We start from the raw sequence: 26,338 nt of genomic DNA, 5'->3' as shown, positions 1-26,338 counted from the left end.
GAATAAAAAATTGTATATGACTGTGTTATACTAAATAGGTAAATAAATTAATTTATATTCAAGACGTGTTGTAAAATGATCGCATTTTATTTAATAACAGATGTCTTGAAAGCGAAATTTATAACATACTTTCGAAGAAACTTGCTAAGCATGTCCAAAAACCAAAAAAAAACGATAAATTATCGTTTGTAAGCTATGCAACCTGTCTTGTTATAAATTCCAACGAGGGACAGGTCAGGTATGTAAGGTGTTTGCTTTCGTCTTTCGTATGTAAGAGGTACAACTATCGGTATTTTATAATCGACATAATTCTGTGGATATTTTGTGAAATATGACGTCGTCATTCCTGGGGCGCACTGATACTCGTACTCGTCGATCTTGAAGAATGCTAATGGATGAATAGTATTGGTACGATCCTTGTACTGACTACGATGCATCTGTACTATCTATAAAAACACATTTTCCATAGACACGAATTCTTTTTTAGATATTTGATAAAAGTTCGACAAAAATGTGTGGTATATATTCACGCAACTGCAACAAATCATCTTTTTTCTCTGGTTAAAGTTAGAAGAAAAAGATGAATGGCTCAAAGAGAAGTATTTTCATACCCATATTTTTTCACAAGTGCAATGCTGCGTGCGTATTTTAGAGTCACGCTATTTTTTAAATAAAAGCAAACATTTTTTGACATTAAAAAATTGAAATCATTTTACTTTATATAAATCATCGACTTCTTTCATGCGCCCCGAATCAATTGTTGAAATCTTATTCGTGGGTATATTTAAATCACGATTAATTATACGATTCATTTTTATTGCAGGCACATTGGGTTTTGCACTGTATTCTGTATTTTGCAACCCCCAATCATAGTATGGCACCTATAACAAATTTGTAAGAATTAAATAAGAAATTAATTATGCTTATTATTTTATAATAAACTATTACTATTTATAATAAAGTTTCACACAATTGCAATGTGTAAAAATGATAACGAGGTGAGATTTTAAAATTGAAGAGTGGAAGAATTAGTAATTTGTGTTATCATGAATGAATATGTTATTAAAAATATTAGTGTAAAAAGTAAAAGAAAAGAACTAACCGAGAATTTTGATAAAACGTTGTTTCTGTAAGCCTGGAAATAGCTGTCAGTCCTGCCATCGTGTAAAGAACCATCTAACTTCGTCGGGGAAGGACCCATGAAGGAGAGCATGGTCGATGGTGGATGATAAGCGGCCTTCGTTTCCGACAGAGTATGAGTACCCATGTTCAACTATTTATTTACCATATTAGATAAAGAAAATTTTTATGCTTCACACATTTTGCGAAGTTGCTAGGTTATTCATCATAATGAAATTTTTTTAAAATAAAAAAACAAATGAGCAAAAGATTCGGTTCTTTCCGAGTAAACTTTACTGTTATCTTCAATAATGGGAATTCACTATCAGTAGGCAAAATTTTACGAACTATAGCCAGTAAACTTTATTATTTATTAGACACCATATGTAACAAATTTAATACGATTTGATATTTAAATTAATAATACATTTTAATATCTTACGCAAATATATACGATTAAACTATAGAGTTGTAGAGTATATTCTCCCATCATCAATTAAAAAATATCAACCAATAAATCATACGTGTGATTAAATTGTATACATAGATTCAAAATTGTTCCTGAAACTCTGATAACAGATACCCACACTTATAATTTTGGCTCTCCACTATCTCTGGATATAATCAAAATTAATTCGAATGATTGAAGACCTACGCTATTCTCAATTTAACGAGTTATCTTTACGATTCCCCCACTTAAACGGAAATATGTACTTTAATAAGTTATAAATACTATTCGATACACGACAAATGAATCAGTATACTTTGTACATGTGGATAATCCAGTGTTCCTTAAATTTACTATTTTTCACACTTTTCAGTCTTTTTCTTTCGTTAATAGTGTCTAAGAAAATGCTACCCAGATCTTGTAGAGAAATTTATTTTAAGGGATTATTATTTCTAATATCGTTCCTACAGTTACAACAAGGATATTCTAAACATATAACGTCACAATACAATGTGGAATTAGTACAAGTGGTAAGCGTTACAGTAATTAAGTACATACTATGTTAAGAGCATGTTGTTTTTAAATGACCATGAAAAACAGGAGATTATAAAGACACGTGATATTGACTTATATTCACGTTTATACATATAGTCGAAACTTGAATTTGAAGAGAAGAATTAAATATAGAATTGCTCCGATCAAAATTAAATGAGCGAGGTCGATCAACAACATTAACCGGGAAGATAGTTACTCTATCAAAGATTCAAAGTAACTTTTAGCTAATCAAATTGACAATAAATCGAAGTAAATAATTAATTTTCAAAGCTGTGGATAACAGCAATAATCATTATTGTATTCTAAAAACAATAACTTTCAAGAATTGTGAATTAAGTATATGAATATTTACATGCATTTTATTCGAATATTTTTATATTCTAAAACGATGTTTTAAATAATTCCAAACATAATTATCCATTTTCAGTTTCTAATTTATTAACTAAAAATATTTGTTATGATCCTCTTTCACCTACCACTCCTTAAGATTTCTACACATTGTTTTTTTACATAATTGTTCTAATAATTTATATTGAAGACTAAAAAACAAGTGTCCAAGAATAAAAATAGATTATTTGTCTACAGTATACGCTCAACTAAATGAAAGATATTTCATAATATCTTTTCGAGTGACTAATGATTTCTTATTGCGATATCGCAAATTATCCACTTCTAACAATCGCATGTGATATGAAAACAAAGAGTTATCGGCAATTAAATAAAATTATATTATCGTTTTAATATCTCAGTCGTTTGCAAAAGACACTCCTGTGACTTTTTAAATCATTTATTTAAAAATAAATCTGTCTATTAAATATCGTCACATATATTTTGTTAATTTTTTATAAAAATACTATGGTTTAGTTATAATAATATAGTTTCAATTTAAAAATATTCTCTTTTTATCAAAATCCAAATCACTGTTTGAAAAAAAAAAGAAAGATTAAGTTTTTTCATTACGTTTTGTTCTATTTTTTCAAAAATTCTTCTTTCATCCGTAAATTGTTATAAGTATCTGATCATATCTAAATATGTCGCAACAATAATCAGTTCAGTTGATAGATCGCTTGTAATGAGTATCATTTCTCGTGCTCAGATATTGCTAACCAGTATTTCTTGTCGACAGCGAGATATTTAAGCTAATATTTAAGCTCTTATTAATAATATTTAAGCTCTTCAACTCTCTTCTGTTTTAATATTAAACTAATATTGAAAAAAAAAATACAAATTAGCACTTGATAAAAAAATACATATTTCCTAATTTTTATCTCACAACGCGTGACATAAATGTGTGTCTGACTAGGAACTTATTCTACTGGCGACTTGTATTAGAAGTCAGACACAGCGAAGGCAGTAGAATAAGTACCAAGTCAGACACATTGCACACATATTTTTAGACTTTCTTCGACAGTTAATAATTTGGAAATGAAAAATGTTTACATGTATGACACTATGCATCAATACTTTCTCATCATTACATTTAATAAACTTTTAGCTATTCAGACATGGTGATCGTACACCACGCAAAAGCGAATTATATCCCAAGCTACCATTCAACGCCTCCATATATGATCCCCATAATTTGGGTCAATTAACTGATGTAAGTTTCAAGTTTCACCAAACTAGCTTTCCAACTCCAAACGAAACTTAGAATAACGTTTTCTCGTTTCGTCAGATGGGACTTTATAGGGCATATAATTTGGGAAAGATGCTCAGAGATAAATATGACAACTTTTTGAGCAGCACTCCTCGCCCTGGTGAAGTAGTTGCTGTTAGTACAGACGTTGATCGAACAAAAATGACTCTACAATTAGTCATTGCAGGATTATATCCCTCGCATCCACCGTGCAAGAGTGGAAGCTGGAAGCCAATACCAATGTCTTACGCGCCATTGATTGTAGACTCGTTATTAATGCCACAGCCATGTTCATTGTAAGTTAATTATGTATTCAATTTTAGTAGAATTAATTTTTTCTTTTATTAAGTGACTGTACTATTACTGAACTCTAGACAATTAGATAATTCATTTTAAATGATTTGTAATGAAACTACGAATTTATAGAGTGGTCAATACATAAGGTACGCGCTTTTAAGACTGTGAGAAGTCGAATTGATCAACTCTATAAAATACAAGTGGACAGATTTTAAACTAAAAAATTATTAATCATGAAACTAATCAAATTATTAGTTTTAGTCAGGAGAAATTTATTTTTTATACGTATATCTAGTTTAAAACCAATATAATAAGTTCACCAATAAGATTATATATACAAAGGGGCAAAAGTGCTACTGTTCCAACATCAAGTTCAACACTGTCGGAAATTAATGTATAAATGTTTTTACAGATACATGCAGGAATATAAGAGAGTGAGAAACTTACCTGAAGTTAATAGACAAGTAGCAAAGTATGAGAAACTCTTCGAAGTTGTAGGAGAAAACACGGGTTTAGACATGTCATCAGCTCCTGTGACGGCAGTTTTTAATACTTACCAATTACTGTCATCGCTGGTACATTTCAATATTTTTTATTGTCGTATAAAACAGTTTTTACAAATCTATTTTGGTAAAAATTACAGCTATGGCTGTAATTAAAAATACAATAGTAGTAAAATATTAGTAATACTTGCTAAATATTTGCAAATTATTAAACTATTATATAGTAGTACTTGTAAAATATTATAGTATTATATTCTTCATGAACCGAACGAAACAAGTCAACACATCTTGCTTTCGATATATAAATTCTACTCCAACAGTAAGACATATTTTGTTTAAGAGATTCTAATTATGATTAATTGTAATACTTTATCTTTTAATATACCACTAATAATGAGTTTCATATTTCAGAAAAGCATGGATATTCGCTTACCAAAATGGGTCACGCCAAAAATACTAACAGAAATGAAGGAAGTTGTGGCTTTCGGTTACGAACTTCTTAACTATTCAAAGAAATTGCAGCGACTCACCGGCGGTGTGACAATAAAAAAATTTATAGAAAACATGAATCTCGATGGACGACGTAGTAATGCACCAAAGATATACTTGTATAGTGCTCACGACTTAAATATCGCAAGTTTCGCCAAAGCAAGTGGTTTTAAAGAGCCAGCAATACCAAATTACGGTTCGACGATTGCAGTTGAAAAATTGCGAGATAAAGCTGGCGCGATATTCGTTCGAGTAAGTTGTCATTAGCAGAATTTGCATAATTCGAATATTTTAGAAATCATGAATACCTAAAATTAGAAATTTTCAAGAGAAGGATAATTTTAAAATTTCTTCGAATAATTATACGTTTTCCCATTGTATAACTAATTGCTACGTAAAAAAGCTCGTTAGATATACGTTTTTTGTATAATATAATCAAATTTGTGAATAGTTACAACTTTGGACTGGCGTTACGGAAAAATGGATTACGTATACTCTTCCCGGATGCGATGAGGTTTGCCCAGTCAATAAATATGTAGATCTTATGAAAGATGTTATTCCGACAGAAGAGGAATTAGATTGTTTATGGGATGCGGTAACGAAAGACCAATTGCGCAAATATTATGACAAATAAAAGGTAAAATTTAATGTCACAAATAACGAGTACAAACATATAAAACTACAATGCACAAAAATAATATTATCAATGTTATGAATCATTACATTGATCTAAAATAAATCTACCTAACGAAATAGACTAATATTCTAACAAATTTATTAACAATTCCAATATTGCGGATAACAATTAAAATAACAATAACATGGTGCTATGAATCTGTTCTATAAAAAAAATTGCTATTTTTATTAGATATAGTTCAGTTCATTTCTTTGGTTCATATTGTTATATAAATATAAAATATGTATTTTAAAATGAACAGAATGAAAAGGAGCAATTAACATTTCATGTCTAACTTTTGAATAACATATTTAATTTTTTTACTAGCTAACATTAATTGTCTATCTGTAATTTCGTAACAAATTACAAGTCTGACTGATGAATCATTTAAGGCTGAACACTTGACAATAATTTTGTCGTCGTCATTATCGTCATTAACTTCTCTTAAACGATTAACAAATTCTTGTGAAGAGGCGATATTCTTATCTACCTGTATAAAGATCATATTTGTTTGCACAGTGCTTAAATGGACTGAGAATACCTTCGATTGAATTTCATTTATTGAAGAAGCAAGGAGAAAAGCTCTCTCATGGTCATATTTTAGAATCGGAATAGAATCTTCAATAGCAACTAATCCAGCTGCCGCTAAAACACCAACTTGTCTCATACCTCCACCCAACGCTTTTCTTGCTCTTCGTGCTGCAACAACGAATGCCTTACTTCCACATAACAAACTACCTGCAGGAGCACCTAAATAAAAAGATCTTTTAGACAAAAACTAAATGATAAAAATAGCTTAATAACAGCACATTGAATAAGAATTGAATCATTTGTGCAAGGAAACAACAACAAACCTTTTAAAACAGAACGTACCTAAGCCTTTGCTAAGACAGAACGTCACAGAATCAAAGCCTGAAACAATTTCTTTCACAGGTATCCCAGATCCTACGCTTGCATTCCATATTCTGGCTCCATCCATGTGCAACTTCAAATTATGTTTCTTGCAGAAAGTTACTAATTCCTCTATCCAAGTTTGCGGAACAATTATTCCATTTGTTGTGTTTTCCACAATTACCAGTTTTGAAATTGGCTCATGATCATTATCTGACCGAAGATAAGATTTTAGTTCAGACAGCTCAAATGTACCATCATGTTTATTTTTTAGTGGGCGAAGACTAACTCCTGCAATTTGGGCAGCACCACCTTGTTCATGTAATATAGAATGACTCACACTACCACAGTATGCTTCAGAGCCTCGTTCATTGCAATGATTCATTACTATAATAGGAAACTTGAAATAAGTTACAATAAATACTTCTTTATCATTAATAAACGAAGAACTAATTTTAAGTGAATATTAATGATCACATATAGACAATATTAATCATTAGTTACCAGAAACTTACAAAGAAAATACTTAAAGATTCTCTCTTAGATCTGAACACACTCAAATGATAATGGTAACACTTATGATAGTCATTTGATGAATTTATCATAAATTAATGTGTTACTTACTAGCAATTAAATTGCCCATTGTTCCAGAAGTTACAAATATTGCAGCTTCCTTTCCAACCATCTCAGCTGCTTTTTCTTCCAATTCTAAAAATTAGCAATTTCCACATGAATTGTACAAATAACATGGTATGTACAAACTACATTTTTTATAAATCACCAAAGGAATAAATGTATTCGTTCCAATTATTAAGTATCAATTACAAGAATTATATTTGAACATTTTTTGAAATCGATTTTTTAAACATTTTAATTATTCATATTATAAAATAGAAAATATCAATTATTAGAAATTATTAGTATACTCTTAACAGTTGGATCTTCTCCATAGACATCATCGCCCACTTCCGCATTAAACATTGCTTCTCGCATTCTTTTAGTCGGTTTCGTTAAAGTGTCACTTCGCAAATCAACAACTATTACCTGTAACATACTTTTCATATGATTTAAAATCTACGAACAGACAAGATAATCATAATTGCGAATTAACTTCCCATACTGACATTTTCGTTGTTGTAAATCGCATTCGCAAAACTGTTTTCCGTTTGATACATTTTTCGATCACAAAATTATTCACTTCTTCAAATATTGTAGTTATTATTTATTATGTAATTTTTTACAATAACGTTGATTAAATATAAGCGTTTAGAATAGGGATTCCTCGACTATATGGACATGTTAGTAAACAGTAGTAAGTAAAGGAATTGAAGCGAGTCCAGAACGACTTTATTTTATAGCTGTTGATAACAGAAACACAAACACGACGAAGCTTATTTTTTAGGTTTTTTTTGTTAACATTCAATATTCATGTTAACATTCAAGGCAGACAATAGATATTTCTATTTTGCATTTAGCACGTGTTTGTGCATACGCATGGGGGTGCTGAATACAAACTCAAGTTTGAATTTTTTTTATTTTTTTATTCGATTCTTTTTTAACATTGTTTCTTGTGACGCAAAATCAAAAAATAAACAAAAAAAGATTATTATGGTTTTCCCTTGTAATCTGCCATTGATAGTAATTTCTGTACATTAATCAGAATGAATTAAATATTGCACATTAAACGATATAGTCGTAGTTTGCATATCAATAATTAGAAAATAATTTGCAGATTTTATAGGTGTGTCATTATCATTATATTGAAGCAAATGAGTGATACGCGCAAGCTGTTGACTTGACGTGACGTATGTTTATCACTCAACTTGCTTATAGATAACACTAACGATAACATCATCTGACTTTTATTATGACTATACACTACACATATTTTGAATATCATGTATTATATTGACTTGTATTTTCCAAACACTGTCTTACTATAGTATCACTAAATAATAATGAAATCATTATAAAGCAAAATAAAAGTAAACCAAGCATAAATATGACACATGTATTTATTAAACGTTGAATTTATATTTGAAATGACAAAATTAAGTAAAAACTCATAAAAGTCTTTATACAGCATTATTATAATACACAAACACTAAATTGTGTCGCTTTCCAGTTAAAGAGCGCGAAACTTAATCTTCAGCATGAATATATTGAGATAAAATATCTTAATCTATAGAATATTTTACAATCTACATCTTTAACATTATTTCCAAATTATTTGTAACACCCTAAATATGTAAAAGTCTCCCATACAAACTTGGCAAATCTACCTAACCTTATCCTGATTCAGTATTAATGGATTAATAACGAGTTCGACCAATTACACATATTGATTCTCATTCACAAATATTTACGATCATTTGATCATTAATTTAATCATACTTCCAAAAGTAATAATTATAAGAATTTCTTTATAGAAGTAAGTGAAAGGAATCGGTTGTATTCAATGCACGAGAGCAATTGCTCTGTCAAGTTTGCATGGGAGACCTATATTGTATAAAATTGCTAACAATTGATAACAATTGTAAATCAAATTAAATTAAGTTAAAACTAATAAAATTTATAATGATTTGTAATTACTTTGAAAATACATAAATTACTTTTTATAGTAAAAACTAAACTCGACTAATTGAAATTTCAAATTTATTTATTCTCATCCTTTGATTTTGAAATCGTATCCATCTAAAACATATTTATTGTTATCATGGTCTGCTCATGAATGGTTTTAAATATTTTTTCAATAAATTTCCACGGTCTACGACAGTCGAACACTTCCTAAATAGCGTATAATACGTCAGAATTTAAACCAGCGAGGCAAAAACGCAGCCCACTGCCATATTTGTGAAATAGGCGCGGCTATCCTTCAAGCCAGTACGTAATTTAAACGATATATTCCATTATTACATTAGTTCCTTCTACATTCCTAAATTATACATACTCTCTTTAATTCAACATTCAAAACAATTGCTACAACAATAAAATAACAACCCCAAAGAAAAAATCAAATAAAATTCTCCAATCAAACTTTATTCCAATCACATAAATAAATTTCCACAGGCTTATACTGACGCAACATCACCCATCCACGAAGTCGCTCTTTGACGGTTACAGACAGCGATTCACGAGGCTTTCCTAAACCATGCAAAACCATAGAACGAGTAAAACATAGACAGGATACATCGCCTTCAAATCTCGAATCCAACACGAACTCAACATGACTCACCATTCTCCGTCTTCCGATTGGTCGTCGCGTTCGACAGATGCCCAATCACATTTCACTAAGAACACGTCACTCAGCGAGACGAGCGCCGCTGCGCAGCCTACCTTCGAATCACACCCCCACCACTGCTCTCGGCGTAAGGAAGGAAGAAGATGGCCGCGAGGAGCGAGAAAGAAAACAATCTCGAGGAGCGTTAAAGGTGGTAGAAGAACACGGTGCCTCGTAGGAGAACGAACCACGAATCGTCCATATCTCTCCAGTCTCAAGTGTTTCGAGCCACCGCCGTGCGACGGACACTCCGAAAACGACGTGAAAACGGGCGTTTATTAGTTACATGTGCGTCCTTGTTACGGAGAGGTCAGTCTCGCGAGGATCGTCCTTGGAATCGCTCGTCCCTGAAGCCGGCTCGAGGAGCTAGTGATCTCGAAAACAAAAATGGCGGACGTCGACTCGAGGGTGGATCATTCGGACCCCGAATTGCGGTTCCTTTCGGTTGACAGGAATAATTTCAACGATCCAGCGACTCAGGCGGAATGGACGCAGAAGAAGCTGGTCTGGGTGCCGCACGAGACCCAGGGTTTCGTCGCGGCTGGGATAAAGGGTGAACGGGGTGACGAGGTCGAGGTGGAGATCGCCGAAACTGGGAAACGGGTCCTTGTTGCGAAAGATGATATCCAGAAAATGAATCCGCCGAAGTTCGACAAGGTCGAGGACATGGCCGAGCTAACGTGCCTGAACGAAGCCTCCGTGCTGCATAACCTCAAAGACAGATACTACTCGGGCCTCATTTACGTGAGTTTGACAGATTTTACTGCATACTTTTGGTGAAACTGTCAGAAGGCGATCGGCGATGGCTTGTTACAAGTGGACTGCGGATGTTTATGCAAATTCCGATTTTCGTAAATCGGAGGAAGTGTAACCTAGCTGGAAATTTGTTTCTCCCTCCAAATACTGTAAAGTGTATTTAACTTTCGATATTTTGTAGAATTTTGTACACTATGTGTACTTTGTATGTCTTTGCATGTTGAAATTTGACATAAATGCATGAAGGTCCGCAGTCTTGTTATGATTGCATTGTGGTCTCCTTTGAGTCAAGGAGGAATTAAGGGTTCCTAACCCCTTGGCATCAATTGACGTGTAGTAGATCATGCTTTTTTATGAAGAAAATACTTCTGAATGAATCTGGTTATTTATATGAACAGTCTATTAAGTTGACAGAAATATTTTTAATTTTGGATATTAATCCGTTCCTTTTTTATCAGTGTGTGTTTGGAGATCTGAGCAAAATTGAATGATATTTATATGAAAAGTTTCTTTCACTTTAGTTGTATGTCGAAGGGTTAGAGTTGAAGTGCCAACTGACAGTTTCTTCACTAATTTTCTATTTTGTCCGTCGTATGTAGAAGACTAAGGTCAATTATAATGTGAATAATGGGAGGATTATTAAATTACTTGCTTTTTTTATGATAAATGTTATTTGATATATAATCATTCATATAGCTGTTGTAGAGATTTATTCAAGAAAATTTTATTTTGTAAGTTACTTTATCATTCTTTGTTGTATGCCAGTTACAGATGTTATTGTTAACAATAATTACTAGTAATTGATATTTGTAATAATATTATATATAGAAATGAGTAGTATAACCTTTGCCAAGTCTTCTACAAACATCATATCTGTTAATCTATTAATTAAAATTATAATAGATATAAATTTGAAAAATGAATATCTGTTTTTAAAGGTTTATTAATTCCAATATTTAGTAATTTTAAGTATTTCATTGTGCTATGATATATAAAGTTAGATCATTTATAACAACTATATTATTAGATGTGTCTCTATGTTTACTTGCACATAAAAATGATAAAATTTGAAATTGACCTTAGTAGTTCTATTAACTTTATACATATTTATTTATAACTGGTTGTTGTCTATGAAATAATTATAAAATGCTTTGATATAATGTATCTTTTGCATTATATTCCAAGCAATTCTAGTCTAATGAATACACATGTTTTCATACATGTAACATAAATAGGAAGTTCTATTCATAATCATTAATCTATGAAATTTTACTGTTATCAAGTAGCTGCATCTTTTATTAATCGACGTACGTTTAACATTCAAACAAGAAATCTAGACTAACTATGGATATTTGGGAAAGAAATTAAACAAATATTTATCAAGCAAGAAGCGGTTAATTAATATTTATGATGAAGCTTTAATATTGCATTAAAGACATGTGAATTTTTATGATCTAAAATTGTAATATGAAATATGTTTACAAACATAACACTGACCTAATCCAAGCTTCTAGCTGAATTTGATTATCTCACTGTCTTATGCTCAAGTATTTTTCTATTGTACATCTAATGAGAGTTATCTATTTCTGGTGTTTCCCTCGTTAGAGACTAGCATTATCATATCTCTCAAACTTCCTTATCATTAATAATAGTAATACTATTCTTTTTCTGTCATCTTTTTAAAAAGTTGAAAACGACAGGAGCCAGGGAACAATAATAAACAGATATGATACATGAATAACTGTTTATATTATTCGAGTGATTGATAATGAAAAGGAAATTGAAATGATAAGAGAATTATTTTTATTTTAGACTAGTCTGCAACATTATCATTAATTCAGATTTTTAAAGATTGGTCAGTCAAAGTATTAAGCAAATTTTTCCATATACGACTAGTCATACGACTTTTTTTTTTCGAACGACTCAAGACAGTAATTTCGAAACGTTCGACGAAAAACGTTCATTCTAGTCGACTTATTTACCAAAGTGGGTACCTTGTAGAAGCAAATTACGAAAGAAGGACGAAATACAAGTTTAGTCTTTGACGAATATTCCTTAAATGTCAGTGATCTGAAAAACAGTATTTTAACGTTTAAAGCAGAGCTCAGATTTTTTCTTGAGTCACAAAGCAGTCACGACGAAAAGTAAACATGAATTGGACGAACGATTCGAGCAATAATTTGCTTACTGCTTGTAGTGATTCTCTCGCCATGAACTGCTACTGTTTATTGAACAAGAACAAGGGACTGGTATTACGACGTGAAAGCTATCGTAGAATAGGTTTGCAGTCTATTAAATGAAAGAAAGGTTTGTGCAATATCTTTTTATCAGGTTCGAAAGATACTGCCATTCTTTTCTGCTAGAAATTATCGATTATTTATTACTGAATGAAAAATACGTATATTCGAGATTATAAAATAAATTACTCTTAATAATAATAATAAATTGACTTTTTATCAAAAAATTCGATAGAGCCTTCGATAAATTGTACATGGTATAATTATGCAAATTAGGTAGTGAATTATGATGATAGAATTATATAAGCGAAATCATATGTTTTAAAGTCATAAAATTAAAAAATCGGACGCAGAAAGGATACTGTATTGCTTCAAGCAACAGATGAAAAGGTATGTTCAAAATGGTTTAGACTGGCAAAGCGAAGGGAGAGCGAATGTCAATGAGTAGCCTCACCACATTTCAATTGCTTGACTGTTATCAGAGACTGATAACGGTCGTACCTTGTTTCCACGTAGCATTGACTCACCGTAATTTTTAACGTTCTTTCCTCCAGTACAATACGATTCCAAAATTTTACTGTGAACACGTATGAGATGGTTCTATGAATGAGAATTGCGTTTGAATGAACAACTTTCATGAATTAAAGTCTCCACATTTTTTAAATACAATTTGTAAATTGGAACATTGATAAATTTATGTCAAATTTAATAGTACTTTGCATTGAATCTTAGATAACTGAATGTTCAGAAATTATTTCAAACTGAAAAAAGAAAAGGATAAAAGGAGACAATTTTTTTAACAAAGGAAGCATTTTTTTGCTCCATAAAATTTAATAAGGTTTTCTTCTTACGGATAGTATAGAAAGGTATGGATCAGGATGACGAGCACTTCCTATGTATTTTTTGCCCGTTTTAACGATAACTCAACGATTCATTGGATGAAACTTCAAGTAGAGATTGCACAGGCCTCTATCGTTCGATATTAATTAAAAGAATCGCAGTTTTTATTGGGCTTTACGATATAGAAATATCTGCTTACGTATGGCAAGCATTCTAGGACACGAGAGGATGACGTCATGCATGTGCCTCGTACGTGCTGATTTTTCTTCTTTCGATCCGCGATATATCGCATTCCGCGGACCGTCCGAAAATCATGCGAATCTTCAAAATCACGATCGACCGACTCCTTCAAGTATACGATCACGTTTGAACTATTCCTGCATTGATTAACGATGCAATTAATTACAGCAATTATAGTCACGTTGATGTTCAACGTTATTTGTAAAAGAAATGAAATTCTTGCTGTAAGGTTCAAGTAAATTAGAGGATTAGGTCATCAAACTTTATGAGTGATATCGCTCTCTAAAGCAATAAAAGCCAGTAATTACAATCGGCTGTTATTATTAACTTTTAGTACAAGAATTATCGAAGGAGTCAACACGACTGATACTGTTATTTAGCATACGTGATTTACTTCTTGAAAATATTATTTTTATTTTGAATCGACATGGACTATAATTAAACAGGTATGAATTACTATTTTGTAAACCTGTCATTATGACAATGGTAGAAAAAGGTTTTAATTGATACTTGGGGTATTAAATTTCTATTTCTGCAAATTTATATGCAAGATAAAGAACTTATTTTTGAAGTGACCTGATAGACTTATTATCTTCCGTTGCTTTCTGTTATTCCAGATTCTCTGTGTTGTATCATTTGTTTATTGAGCCTACGAAGGGCTGAGAATCTAAAATCTTTTGTTGTAGAATTCATCACAGTTGGACTATTCTCCTTTTGAACAATTTGTTCTTTTACTCATCTTCAAACATGGTGGCTTCGAAATTAAAACCTCAGATAGCAGTCTTATAATTATAGTTACCATTTAAGTAAAGAATAGTTTTCATTTCGGGGTAAAGAACAGGAACAAGAATTGACTGTCATTATTCTTGTGACTTTCAATTTATTATAAGGCTTTTATTTTAACACTTATAGAAGGCTATTATCTCAAGCAAAGAAGATCAATTTGCTTTTAAAAAAAGTAAAAATACTTTTCACCTTCCTGAATAACGTTTATGTAGCTAAAGAACAAATTTTCTGAAAATGGTTTCCAAGAGAGAAGCTAATGAATATTCTGCATTTTTTGGAACCTGGTGTCACCCTTTAATTACCAGAGAATCGGGCGTAAGGGAAAAGCCGCAAGAGACTTTCGCGTTTCGATCTGTCAAATTTAGGAGAGGAGAGAAGGGAATGGGAACGATCAAGGAGGAGTCCTTATAAGGACGAGTGTCCTTAACCCGCTTCCTCGCGGCACCATAAACGCTCTCCCGATGTAATACACCGTTGACAAGTAAAAGAGGATAAGAGAAAGAGGCAGGTTTCGTTGGAGACTTCGTGCCTTTTATAGTCAACTCGCAGTTTCGGTCTTCTTAGGAAAGAAACCGAACTCTGACGAAACCGCACAGATTCCGGGATAGAGATTGAAGTGACGAACACGTCACTTCGCCACGCGCACACACCCTCATCCTCCTCTTGCTTCTCCTCGGGCGAACGTCGATGAAAAAAATCGGTGTTTGCTTTTGTATACTGGGTGTGAAGGAAAAGAGATTCGAGATTTAAAATATGGAGTATTCGTCTCTCGAGATGTCCTCTGGAAATCATTAGAGGCAATGCTTTCTAGGGGACTTCTCTTAGGACACTAATTGGGTACTGCTACTAGGTACTGCTACTAGATATTACTAGTAGGTGCTACTAGTAAGTACTAGTATTTAGGTACTACCTACGAATAAGTAGGTATTTCATGTGAATCTTCAGCGAGTGTAAACCTGAGATTTTTATATTTAACTTTACAGTGCACGATTTTTTAGTTTGAAATAGAATCATTGTTCTTTTTCCTCTAAAATGTGAAAAATAATTAAAAAATTGTTTTTCGTTTTTTCATATTTTTCAAAATTATGTTTCATATTTAGTGTTCAGTTTTTCGTGGTGTACATTAAATGCTCAATTTTACGCTTCTCTTCGTTTAAATTTAAATCTCTTTGGCATTGATTGTTAATGTTCGACTACTTTGATATTTGGATTATCTTTTCCCCTTTTCCTTGTCTTCTTTGAGTGTCAGTCGAAAATAATATGGTATATGTTTGCTTATACATGTTGAGTGAGAATTTAAAGAGATTCGGGATTTAAAGGATCCAATATAGTGGTAGGAATTTGATGCACTTGCCAGCTACTGTTTTTTAACGATAGCATTATTACATTTATTATTAAATGATTAGGTTTTATTGCAATTAAAATTGCGTCAGTTTGGAATAGGTGAATAAAACTAAAAAGGAAAGTATTAATAAACATTATATCCTTGAGATAAATATTGTTTTAAATGCTTTTGATATTGCCTGCTCCGATAGAAATCGACATACATTAATTGTCGCTAATTGCAGCATTAAGGCACTGCAAGATAAAACTAGGACTAGTTAAGCACTTTAGTAGTTAAATGTTTCATACACATTTGGGTATTGCAAGAGTTCGTCAGATTTTGTAAAATAATTGAGCATTAGATGATTTCATAAATTCTGTAGTTACATGCAGGAATAATGATTTCTTCTCTAAAGGAATTCATGTTTTGATTATATTTAATAATTAGTACACTGATCATTACTTTCTATGATAATTTCCAATCCTTTAAGTAATTTCGTAGTATATTTATTAAAGAATTCCTAATCTTTTAAGCCAAAACGTGAAATGGGAAATTATCTGATGCAGTACGACTTTACTAGCAGTAGTACTCCGATTGTTATCTTAGAACGAACTAAAATTGTGGAACTTAAGCGAAAATAGGTTTCCTTTTCTAGCCAAATGACCTTTTAATTACAGTGATGCTTTAGAGCTGGTTCTCATGCGAAATCTCGTTACGAGCTATTATTGATCCCTATTAGTGAACTAATCTTGAGGTAATACCTACCTCATTACTTTAATGTACATTATTACATAGTAAAAGATCTTAATTTTCTAAAGTATATAGTCACTATAAAATAAAATTATTCAGTACATAATATCTACAAAAATAACTTCAATATGCAAGTTTACTGCATAATGAGTCATGGACATATAAATTCTTTTCTTTTTTTATTTTTAATTCAATTTTTTTAAACATTTTAATTCTTTGATTTTTTTTTTTTATTTTACTTATTCATACAAACGATATCTCTAAATTTGAAACTACACGAATACAAGTTCACTACGACTTTGACGTCAGTTTTGAAAGCAGAACGTCCAGCGGACACGTCACTTGCTTTCAGGTTTTTCTATGACGTCACGAGCTGTAGAGTAGAGAAAGTAGAGGGCAAATGGTGTTCCTAGGAAAGGTGACGTGCAGTCATGGAAACGCAATAAAATGCGGAAATAGTGGACTTCTCCTCTCGGGACATTCCATCTACGTGCATAATAGCGTGCATCGTGAATTCGAGGCGTGCGTCTGATCACCGTGATAAATTGTGCAGAAAACGGCACGGAGTAATAATGCTACAATTGCTATGAGGATCTCTGCTCGTGTAACAAATTTTAATGGTCAGTAACTCGAAACGATTACGACCCATTATTATAAAGACATTAACCATTATCTTATTCTTTTTATATTTTCTTCTATTTTTCTCCTTCTTACGAGCTAAGCACAGTAATACATCTAAATGTGTGTAACTTCATTTTCTCTTGCTGTGGAAAGTGTCTACGAAGGAATCGTTTATGCTAAATTCGTATGATTTTAAGATGAGGGTTTGAAAGATCTAAGCGTTTTGGAAAATCACGATATTATTTGAAGAGAACGCCTCTGGTTTACAGTAGATGTAGTAGTCAGTGGTCAGGCAGCGAGTACCCTCTCACCTCCATGTCCCCCTCAACTGCCTGAACCTATACTTCCGTACACTTGTACTTGGTTAAAATTCAGCCTTAGTATCCTCGAAAACGAAACGTGTTATTTAAAAATTTGATTCTCTGTTTTCGACCCGTTCTTCGATTAATGGAGTATACTTTTTCATTTGCGCCGTCGGTATTGACATTGGCACACAGCTTATAAATGTGTTTTACAAAGCACAATAATAGATATTAAATTGAAATTCCAATTCTGGTTAAATATTTTTTAGAAAAATTTCAACCTTGTAAAAAAGTATCACTAACGCAAAGTAGAATAATAAATAATCAACACCAAAAATATTTCACATTATTTTAAAATCTAAACCGAACAAAAATCTCGCCACAAAAATTGTACATATTCGAATCACTTGCATCATGGTGAATAATGTTACCACAAAATAGACTGCGTTAACTATTAATAATAGATAATGTTGTTAGTAATGATACGACGCTACCGAGAGAAATGAAATGAGTTATTGAAAATTATTTTAACTTTCTATCGTTGTTAGCATTTTCTTTTTCTGATGAATCATTACGTGCAGTTAAAGGCAAGTGTGTCAGAGTAAGCAATTAATGACGAAACGACGCAAGGATTCATGAATCTGTGCTGAAAGTGATGTTACGTCGTTTTTTTGGCCTCGTATGTGACGGAGCGATGAAAAAGATGCAATTTTCCTTAAGAGGGAGATAGAGCCAGTGGTTGTTAGTCAGCTATAACCAGGAATGTTAGGCAGGTCGACGACACGACACTCTTGGAGACCGGTTTTGGAGACCTTCGAGGAGAGAGTTCTGTTTAAAAAAAAGGGAACAAAATAGTCGTGGATCCCTACCTTGCATTGAGACTTTGTCTGACCTCGGTTAGATTTACCTATCTCACTTTTAAAAAAAGTACAAAAATGTTGAAAATATTTCTTCAATTGAATTTGTTACTCAATGTAATTTGAAACTTTCGAATCTGCTGAGCGATTGAAAAAAGAACGCATGTGTTACGAAGTAACTTTTATTGTAAAAGAATGTAAAGATGCTATCTTCTTACAGTGCTAAGAAAGTAGAAAATATTTGATGAAATTTTAGTATGTAAGCATAATGTGCTTCTTTCAAAGAGTATGATTAATAATCTTTTGAAAGCGTTCTCAGGACTTTTAGACGAAGTTAACTAAGATATTTATAAGAGTTGTGTAAAAAGTGAGGAAAGAGGTATTGATTAAAATGTACTGTCTGACTTCTCAAAAGATATGTGTAGATACTAATTTTAGATGCTTTCAGATGTTTTATTATTGAGTTTTTTCGCTAAACTTAGCTAGAGATAAATTTAAGAGTGAAGGTTTTTTTTTTACATCTTGGACTTCGATTTTTTTTATTTCGCCTTACTTTAAAATTATTAAAATGATTGATAAAGTGCCATACTTTTTTTAATTTACTACTTAAAATTTTATCAACTCTCGATTACTCAAATATTAAATTTTCTTATCGTCAAATTGAAGTCTCTTAATACCACTTGAGACAACAAATAAACAAACTGTGCTTAAGCCTCCGATACAAACAATATAATCAATATGCATTAATATGCATCGTTCTTTTAATAGCACACTTGATTAATATACACGCAATAATGAATATTTCACTAAATAATTTCTTACGCCTTCTAAAATTGTATTCTAATTACTTCTACTTAAAATATTTTATTTTACAATACCTATATACAGTTTCAAACAAATCTTGACATAATTATTGCATTAGGCACCACTAATACTGTATTTTTGTATAAATTTATTTATTTACTTAATTTTCAATTTATATCCACCCAAGGGGGCCATTAATAATCACATTATTCCATATTTCATGTGAATTGGTTTAACATTTGAACACTCAATACTACAAGTTCGTCAGTATTAATTATTTTGCAGACGCTTTATGCGCTAAACCCTAGAATTCTATCTCTAATTATCTTCACAGATGCCTACAGGCGTTCAGTGTAGCTTCCATTGATCGCTGAAATGGCTATAGACGACGCTAACAATGGATTAAGAGAGAAAAAGAAAGCGAAATAATACAGTTCAAGATCGAGCTTCCCAGTTGACATCAGTATCTCTGTGTCTGCAAAACGTTATCAGTCAGAAACTTCAGGATGTCGATACGCGAGTCTTGCCGTTTGTACAGAAGGATCATTTGCAACAATAAGATTCTTTGTACCGATTATTAGGTCATCGTTTCAACGTTTCAGTGAACACACCGCAAAACCCACCGCTATCCTCTTATCGGTGGTACTGAAACGGAGCAAAGTTATTTAACCTCTTATCGAGCAACTACCGGTACCATTATTATCGCACAATGAATTCTTGCAACATTTTCGTTCACATCGAAGCTGCTGTTTCTAAGCTGTGTCTCATTTCTGTTAACACATGAAAATACTTTTAATTAATTTATATTTGTGATGAACGAGTGACTCTTTATGACGAGGTGTATATTTCAAATTTTTATTAAGGGAATTTATTTGAGAGTACTTAATTACGGGATATTATTACAGAAGTGCGTAACCCTCTTCGAGTCGTTTAATTTTGTCGCAGTTATTGTTCAATTTGTTTTTAAATTTAATTTAAAGTATCTAACATTGGTATCTTTAAATTTATTTACTGACGATAACTATTTTATTTTAGCAATAAAAGCATTTGATAAATTAACGAGGTTCGTTTCTATTCAGGGGATTAAAAGGCACCGAATGGAGGAAATTTAACGTGAAATTTTATAAATACCCCTTGATCGTTTCCTACTTGACATTTTTTCGTGGTTAGACGCGCGAGCATGAACTTGTGTAAAGCGTAAACCGATCTGCTTGCTCATCTTTCCCGAACGGTGACGCATACCTTCGCCTTGTCGTTCCGTTTAACTCGTAAATTATTCATCCAAGTGAGAAAAAAGCTTCAGATAAAAGCTATGGCATATTCTAGACAGGAACGCCTATCGAGAAAGTGCAATTTGCGTTAGAGGCGCAAAGCATCGATAAAAAGTTTATTTCCAAACTGGCTTATATGTATATTTATAAAGAAAATAGAAATCGAACTTAAAATACATATTGTCTACTTTCCATAGGTATTTTTATTTGTTCATACTTTTTCTCGCCTGAAGCAGCCGAGACTCTCATATCCTTGGCTCTGTGTTTTATTATACAGTTCTAACTGTAACGCGCTAAGTACTTTAATCAAGCATAGTAATTTATGAGATAAGCAGAATTCCTAAGGATACACTTTTTAAGGCAAAAAACAACGCTTTTATCTATTAATCAAGACATAACTAGAAATTCTCATGCTTCCAGTGGATTTATAATTGCAGATATACGATTTACAAGTAATTGAAATTGGTAGTCATTTCATTTTAATGGCAGAACTAGATTTCTTCTATAAATAAATTAATATTTATTTCACATAAAATTTGTATCGACAAATACATTCACATTTTCAAAAAGCGAGTTGTCCAGTTATTTCTAGTAGGTTCAATTAAAGTTTCTAAAGAAGGAATGAAAAACCCTCAGCGTTCGTAACTTCACGTTCCTTTAAGACTCTTCACGGGCACGCTGTTTAAATCTGAAGTATTAAAAAAAGATGCAAGAGCGTGTCGGCTCGACGTTGCACTCGTCTTATTCGTTTACTTTATAGAGCGTGGTCGTTTATCAATTTATGGAGCTATTGATGGTTAAAGTGCAACGCGTGCGTAGCAAATCACTTAAAATGCGTACGCTACGAGCTTCTGCGATGATCGGTTCGCGCACGAATTACGCTGTAATTGAACAGTAGCGATGTAGAGGAGAATCCAACTATGGATGCTAGTAGAGTGAAGCTGAAATCTGCAGCATCTACGAAAATTAAGACACAGTAATATTTTATTACTGTCAAATGCATCGCAGTAGTCAAATTATTAATGCTACTCGAATAGCATTACATTTCATTGTTTTACATCGTGAAACAAGTTTAATATACAGTACTGCTTATAAGTATTCGAATGGCGTTATGTGTTGAAAAAAATACAGGTTTCTCAATACAGATGTAGCAATTGATGTATATTTTTTACATTTCTTTCGTATTTCTATTACCGCCGTGAATCCAGTTCTTAATCACTTGAGAGTGAGAAGCATTGTTTTCCTAACGTATTCACGAAAAAATTAATTAAATCATGGTTTAGTTCTTAAAATAAAACGTATAAAGGGAGCAATAGTTGATCACTTCAATTGTGTCTCACCACCAGCTATTTTCACATACAAATCTGTGGTTGTAAGGCAAAACGACCTGTTACTTTTTCAAAAATTTGTGTTAATGCCTTAATTGAGATCTAGAAGAAAGAATTTGTATTTTTAGAAAGAAACAAGAGTACTGAAAGAACATTTTCACTTAAAAAGAATAGTTCAAAATAACACAAGTCCATAAGACAGCAATGAAGTTGAAAACTGTAAACGCCAATATTTTAAAAACAAAATATGCAACTTGGGTCGCGTTGCTTGACCACAACAAGGTAATAATAATTTACTAAGCTTTTGGGACAAACTTTTATGAGAGGAAATTTCATATGTGTATTGAAATACTAAACTGATCAGGAATTGAGTTCTGATCAGCAACTGGGTCCTTGACGATATATCTTAAAATTAAGTATGTAATAATTATAGTGTAACTGTATTTTTAGCAGTCATGTCAATAAATATTGGTTGCTACCAATAAATCTGTAATTTTCCAAATTTGTGAAATCGTTCGAATACTTATGAGCAGTACTGTACGTAGGTACCTACTCTTCGTATTATATTTTGGTTCAGCTGCTAGTGGGTGTTGATTACCTTCATATTTACGTATCATTATGTGGGTTACATCACCAATCATTTCACCGACAATGTTTATATATCGACAGCGACTTCTAGTACATATGATTGCTATTTTTATTCGCCATTGATAATATGTGTATGTACTATGTGCAGTTATCGCTACACGACAATGCATTATTATCTCTATATTCATTTCTTTGTATAAAAAAAATAACGATGCAAATGATATCGTAAATAAAAAATTATAGTTACGTATGCCAATTTCGATGACAATAATAATCGATTGATCGAATGTAAACAGAACTTATCACGATAGTGTTCTTGTTAAACCAGTTGCAGCTAGTTCTCCTTTTCTCTTTCGCGTTATTTTGTTTATGTGTCCCAGCCTTGATGTTTGTCCTGTTTGGTCTAATGCATTTGTCGTGCACTTCATTTAATTGATTTGATAAAAAGAAGATAACGCCTTTTAAGTAATATTGTTTACTTTTCATAATAGCGTTTGTTGCAATAAGACATATTAATAGTAAGCTTAGTATTTGCATTCGGCTGTTTTGTGTTAATAAGTTATTGATGATTTTACATTGTTCTGATGTTTTATATAAAACGAAATATAGTTTTCATATTGCGTGAATAATCAAGAAAAAGTTATTTAAGACTTTGGTTCAACTCCTTTCAAACTTGCAAATCTTAATATATCTTAAGAATGTTTATTTTTCAGTACTATCAAATTCTGTACAGAAAATGATAAAGGAAAGTCTTCGTATAATTAAATATACTCGTAACTTTTGCTTTTATTGTCTACCATTTCATGCAACAATTATCTAGGAACACCCTATATACACACTCTTAATTGGCTATTTTAATTACCTCTTCGTTATCTATTGCTTTGGAATCTGTTTTGATGCCAAGTACTCCAATTAAGAATATGCAGCAGCGTTCTGTAAACGAAAACACTGAATCATATCATTTGAAAAGCTGGCATCGAGGCGACCCTCGTAACGTTGCATAATTATTGAAAATATAATTTACATGATCTGGATCTAACACAGATTCCTTTCTTTATCTCTAATTCTAATTCTTTGAAAATGTGACAGCTATCTCTTAAACTGCAGATATACTACTCGACATAAATTTCGATGATAGTACCAATTGTTACAATAAACTTATTTTATCAAGTATACAAGGACTATTACACGACGATTTGATTCGTTCACTCCAGCAAACAAGTTACTTATGTTTTACTAATAATCTTAAGAATTCGTTTTATATATTTTTTCCACAAAAAAAATTCACCGTCGCGTAGTCGATTATCATCTTCGATTTGATTTATTCAGGGTTATGCTTATCCGATTGCAGACGTACTCGGGGCTATTCTGCGTGGTGGTAAATCCATACAAGAGGCTGCCAATTTACACGGAAAAAATAATGGAGAGGTATAAGGGCATCAAGAGACACGAGGTTCCACCCCACGTTTTTGCCATCACGGACACTGCATATCGTTCCATGCTTCAAGGTAATTGCTTCGTCTGTTTGTTCATTCATTTACGCTTTATTCGGCCATCGAGATGTTTGATTGTTTGGCATTTTAATTACTCGTCCCATTCGTTCGTCTAGTCAGCCCTCGATACGTCCATTACTTCCATACAGTTTTCTATCGACTTGTCATTTTCCATAGTCTTCAACTATTTTTTTATTTACCCTTGTGTACTAATTTAATTACATTCAATAGAGTCGATTTTGTATCACACATGTTTGGTTTCTTTCTTCCTTTTTTGTTTTGTGAGAGCCGAATTGACCCAATTCTTTTTTTTTTTTCTTCTTATTTTTTCATTTTTCAGGAGAGCAGAAAATCAAATCGATCACAAAATTTTTTCTACTGTACTTAAAGTAGTTTTTACCATTAAGTGTTCTTTATTTATTACGTAGTGTAAATAGATTCCAGTTATTTTGATTAAATAAAGAAGAAATAGAGTGACATATAAAACTCAATTTTGAGAAAAAATTGGTTTGGATTACTTTGGTTCTCAGATCCAGAATTGTTGAAAGAAATTTTATTTTCAGAATTTATAAACATTTTTTATACAATGCGGTAGTAGATGAAATAGTTCGAGCGAAATTTTTTAGTAGAATTTTTTATTTATTTATTTCTTTATGCTTCATTTTATCATTGAATTTCCTTTTTTTGAACTGTAATTCATAACATTTTTTTGCTTACAGATCGTGAGGACCAATCAATATTATGTACAGGTGAATCTGGCGCAGGTAAAACTGAAAATACGAAGAAAGTGATTCAATATTTGGCGTACGTCGCAGCTTCGAAGCCAAAATCCAATGCGGTAAGTTAGTGATTAAATATCTTTATTTTCCTTTTTGTTTCTTCTCTCCATCCTTTCCTTTCTTAAATACACTTCGATCCAAACGTGTAATACATTCTGGTGAAAGTTTTGTTAAATTACATAGAATCGAAGATATTATAATTATAGAAAGAATAAAGTAGCATTTTACATAATAAAAGAAAATAGTGTGGTTCTTAATGGATTTGTACATATTTTCTCTGATAGTTTAAACTTTAAGTCATTTTGCACATATCCAGATATTTTTCTCTGCACTAGTTCTCGTTTCTATGTATGCAAAATAGATTAAACTAGCGTATTAAAATATAAAGATAGATTAGCATAAAGTCGCTTTTCTGATGCATTTTTTTATAATTCATAGTTCATGAAAACATTGATTTTCTCACATCCAATATTTGATCATAACACACAAATGTAATTAGGAGTAATTACGAGCCGACGAATTGACTTGTGAAACATTACTTACTACACAAATTGAACTATGAATATAAATAAATATATTGACTTAAATACGTTAACACATTGAAGGGCAAATATTTAAATTCAATTGAAGTTTTTTAATAATCTAGAAATACAAAGTGTCTCCATAAGGAGAAACATAAAAAAATATTGTTTCAACACACTTGAAAATATATTATTATAAATGTTATAAAATTGTAGATAAAGATTTTTAAAACCATGTTATAACTTTTATAGATTAAAAGTCTGAAGAGTATAAAATACGAGTGAATTTTTATGGCGAAGAAAACTTTAAAATATTCTCAAATATAAGACAGAAGTGTCTGAAGCTAAACATTTTTTATGTATTTTGAAATAGTACAATATAGTACAAATTTGTATGTATAAATTTAAATCACAGTCACAATATTTTAGCGAAAATATTTACAATAATTTTCGCTTAAACTGTAGCCTCGCAGGAAATAATTTTATTTTAGCCTCTCGACTTGCTTTTCCGCGTTAAACTATCAGGTTGCACCTGCAACTTGCATTGGAACACTTCGTATGAATAATAAATTATTAAAAGTAACGGGGTATGCGGGTAACAACTTTTTATCTGACTTATAGCTGCCCCAATGACAAGTTTTTGGATGGACAAGCGTTTGTATTTTTTACTGAAGTAACAAACTTCAGCAACTAGCACTTGTGCATAAAATTTTCACCTTCACTATTTGTTGTAATTCAATTATAAGAGAATATATTTATTTTAGAGTTCGTATACTCGTCCAGTATTTTAATAAATTATAGACATGTATATACGTATATAGAGGATTGACAAAAAATCAAGACATTAAAAGTTACTTATGAAAATCTTGTAAACTAGACTCGGTGCATGAACATTTCTGTAAATACTCTTCCTTCTCTTTTTCCGTGCATGAAGCTTCACCGATTTC

The 26,338-nt window shown here is 31.8% G+C and overlaps 4 protein-coding genes across 9 annotated transcripts in view; 2 read left to right on the top strand and 2 right to left on the bottom strand.

The window, feature by feature from the left end:
* Positions 1-66: 66 nt before the first annotated feature.
* On the bottom strand, positions 67-1,267 carry LOC143179633 (ciliary microtubule inner protein 2C-like). Its single transcript, XM_076378948.1, has 3 exons — positions 1,103-1,267; positions 717-881; positions 67-446 (listed from the first exon to the last, which is right to left on the bottom strand). The coding sequence occupies exons 1-3, from the start codon at positions 1,265-1,267 to the stop codon at positions 180-182; spliced, it is 597 nt and encodes a 198-aa protein (XP_076235063.1). The 3' UTR covers positions 67-179.
* Positions 1,268-1,971: 704 nt separating this feature from the next.
* LOC143179632 (venom acid phosphatase Acph-1) lies at positions 1,972-5,681 on the top strand. The gene is made up of 6 exons (XM_076378947.1): positions 1,972-2,097; positions 3,618-3,722; positions 3,798-4,054; positions 4,468-4,630; positions 4,970-5,299; positions 5,499-5,681. The coding sequence occupies exons 1-6, from the start codon at positions 1,972-1,974 to the stop codon at positions 5,679-5,681; spliced, it is 1,164 nt and encodes a 387-aa protein (XP_076235062.1).
* A 207-nt stretch (positions 5,682-5,888) lies between these two features.
* Positions 5,889-9,879, bottom strand: LOC143179280 (uncharacterized). Of its 4 annotated transcripts, none has more exons than XM_076378429.1 (5): positions 9,850-9,879; positions 7,541-7,658; positions 7,239-7,322; positions 6,597-7,001; positions 5,889-6,473 (listed from the first exon to the last, which is right to left on the bottom strand). In XM_076378429.1, the coding sequence occupies exons 1-5, from the start codon at positions 9,850-9,852 to the stop codon at positions 6,001-6,003; spliced, it is 1,083 nt and encodes a 360-aa protein (XP_076234544.1). In that variant the 5' UTR covers positions 9,853-9,879; the 3' UTR covers positions 5,889-6,000. The 4 variants fall into 4 exon arrangements, with proteins under 4 accessions (XP_076234544.1, XP_076234543.1, XP_076234545.1 ...); XM_076378428.1 differs by lacking the exon at positions 9,850-9,879 and adding an exon at positions 7,739-8,130; XM_076378430.1 differs by lacking the exon at positions 9,850-9,879 and adding an exon at positions 7,739-8,130 and having other exon boundaries at positions 6,597-6,905.
* A 45-nt stretch (positions 9,880-9,924) lies between these two features.
* Positions 9,925-26,338, top strand: part of Zip (myosin heavy chain 10) — a 33,534-nt gene continuing 17,120 nt past the window's right edge. For all 3 annotated transcript variants that reach the window (XM_076378427.1, XM_076378426.1, XM_076378425.1), the window contains exons 1-3: positions 9,925-10,638; positions 23,950-24,106; positions 24,811-24,929. In XM_076378427.1, coding sequence (XP_076234542.1) covers positions 10,282-10,638; positions 23,950-24,106; positions 24,811-24,929 — 633 coding nt within the window. In that variant the 5' untranslated portion in view covers positions 9,925-10,281. The remainder of the gene's footprint in view (positions 10,639-23,949; positions 24,107-24,810; positions 24,930-26,338) is intronic.

This window comes from Calliopsis andreniformis, chromosome 5 (assembly GCF_051401765.1).
Source record: "Calliopsis andreniformis isolate RMS-2024a chromosome 5, iyCalAndr_principal, whole genome shotgun sequence".
NCBI lineage: Eukaryota > Metazoa > Arthropoda > Insecta > Hymenoptera > Andrenidae > Calliopsis > Calliopsis andreniformis.
The sequence above is the reverse complement of the archived record's forward strand: the minus strand, read 5'-3'. Positions and strand labels throughout refer to the sequence as shown.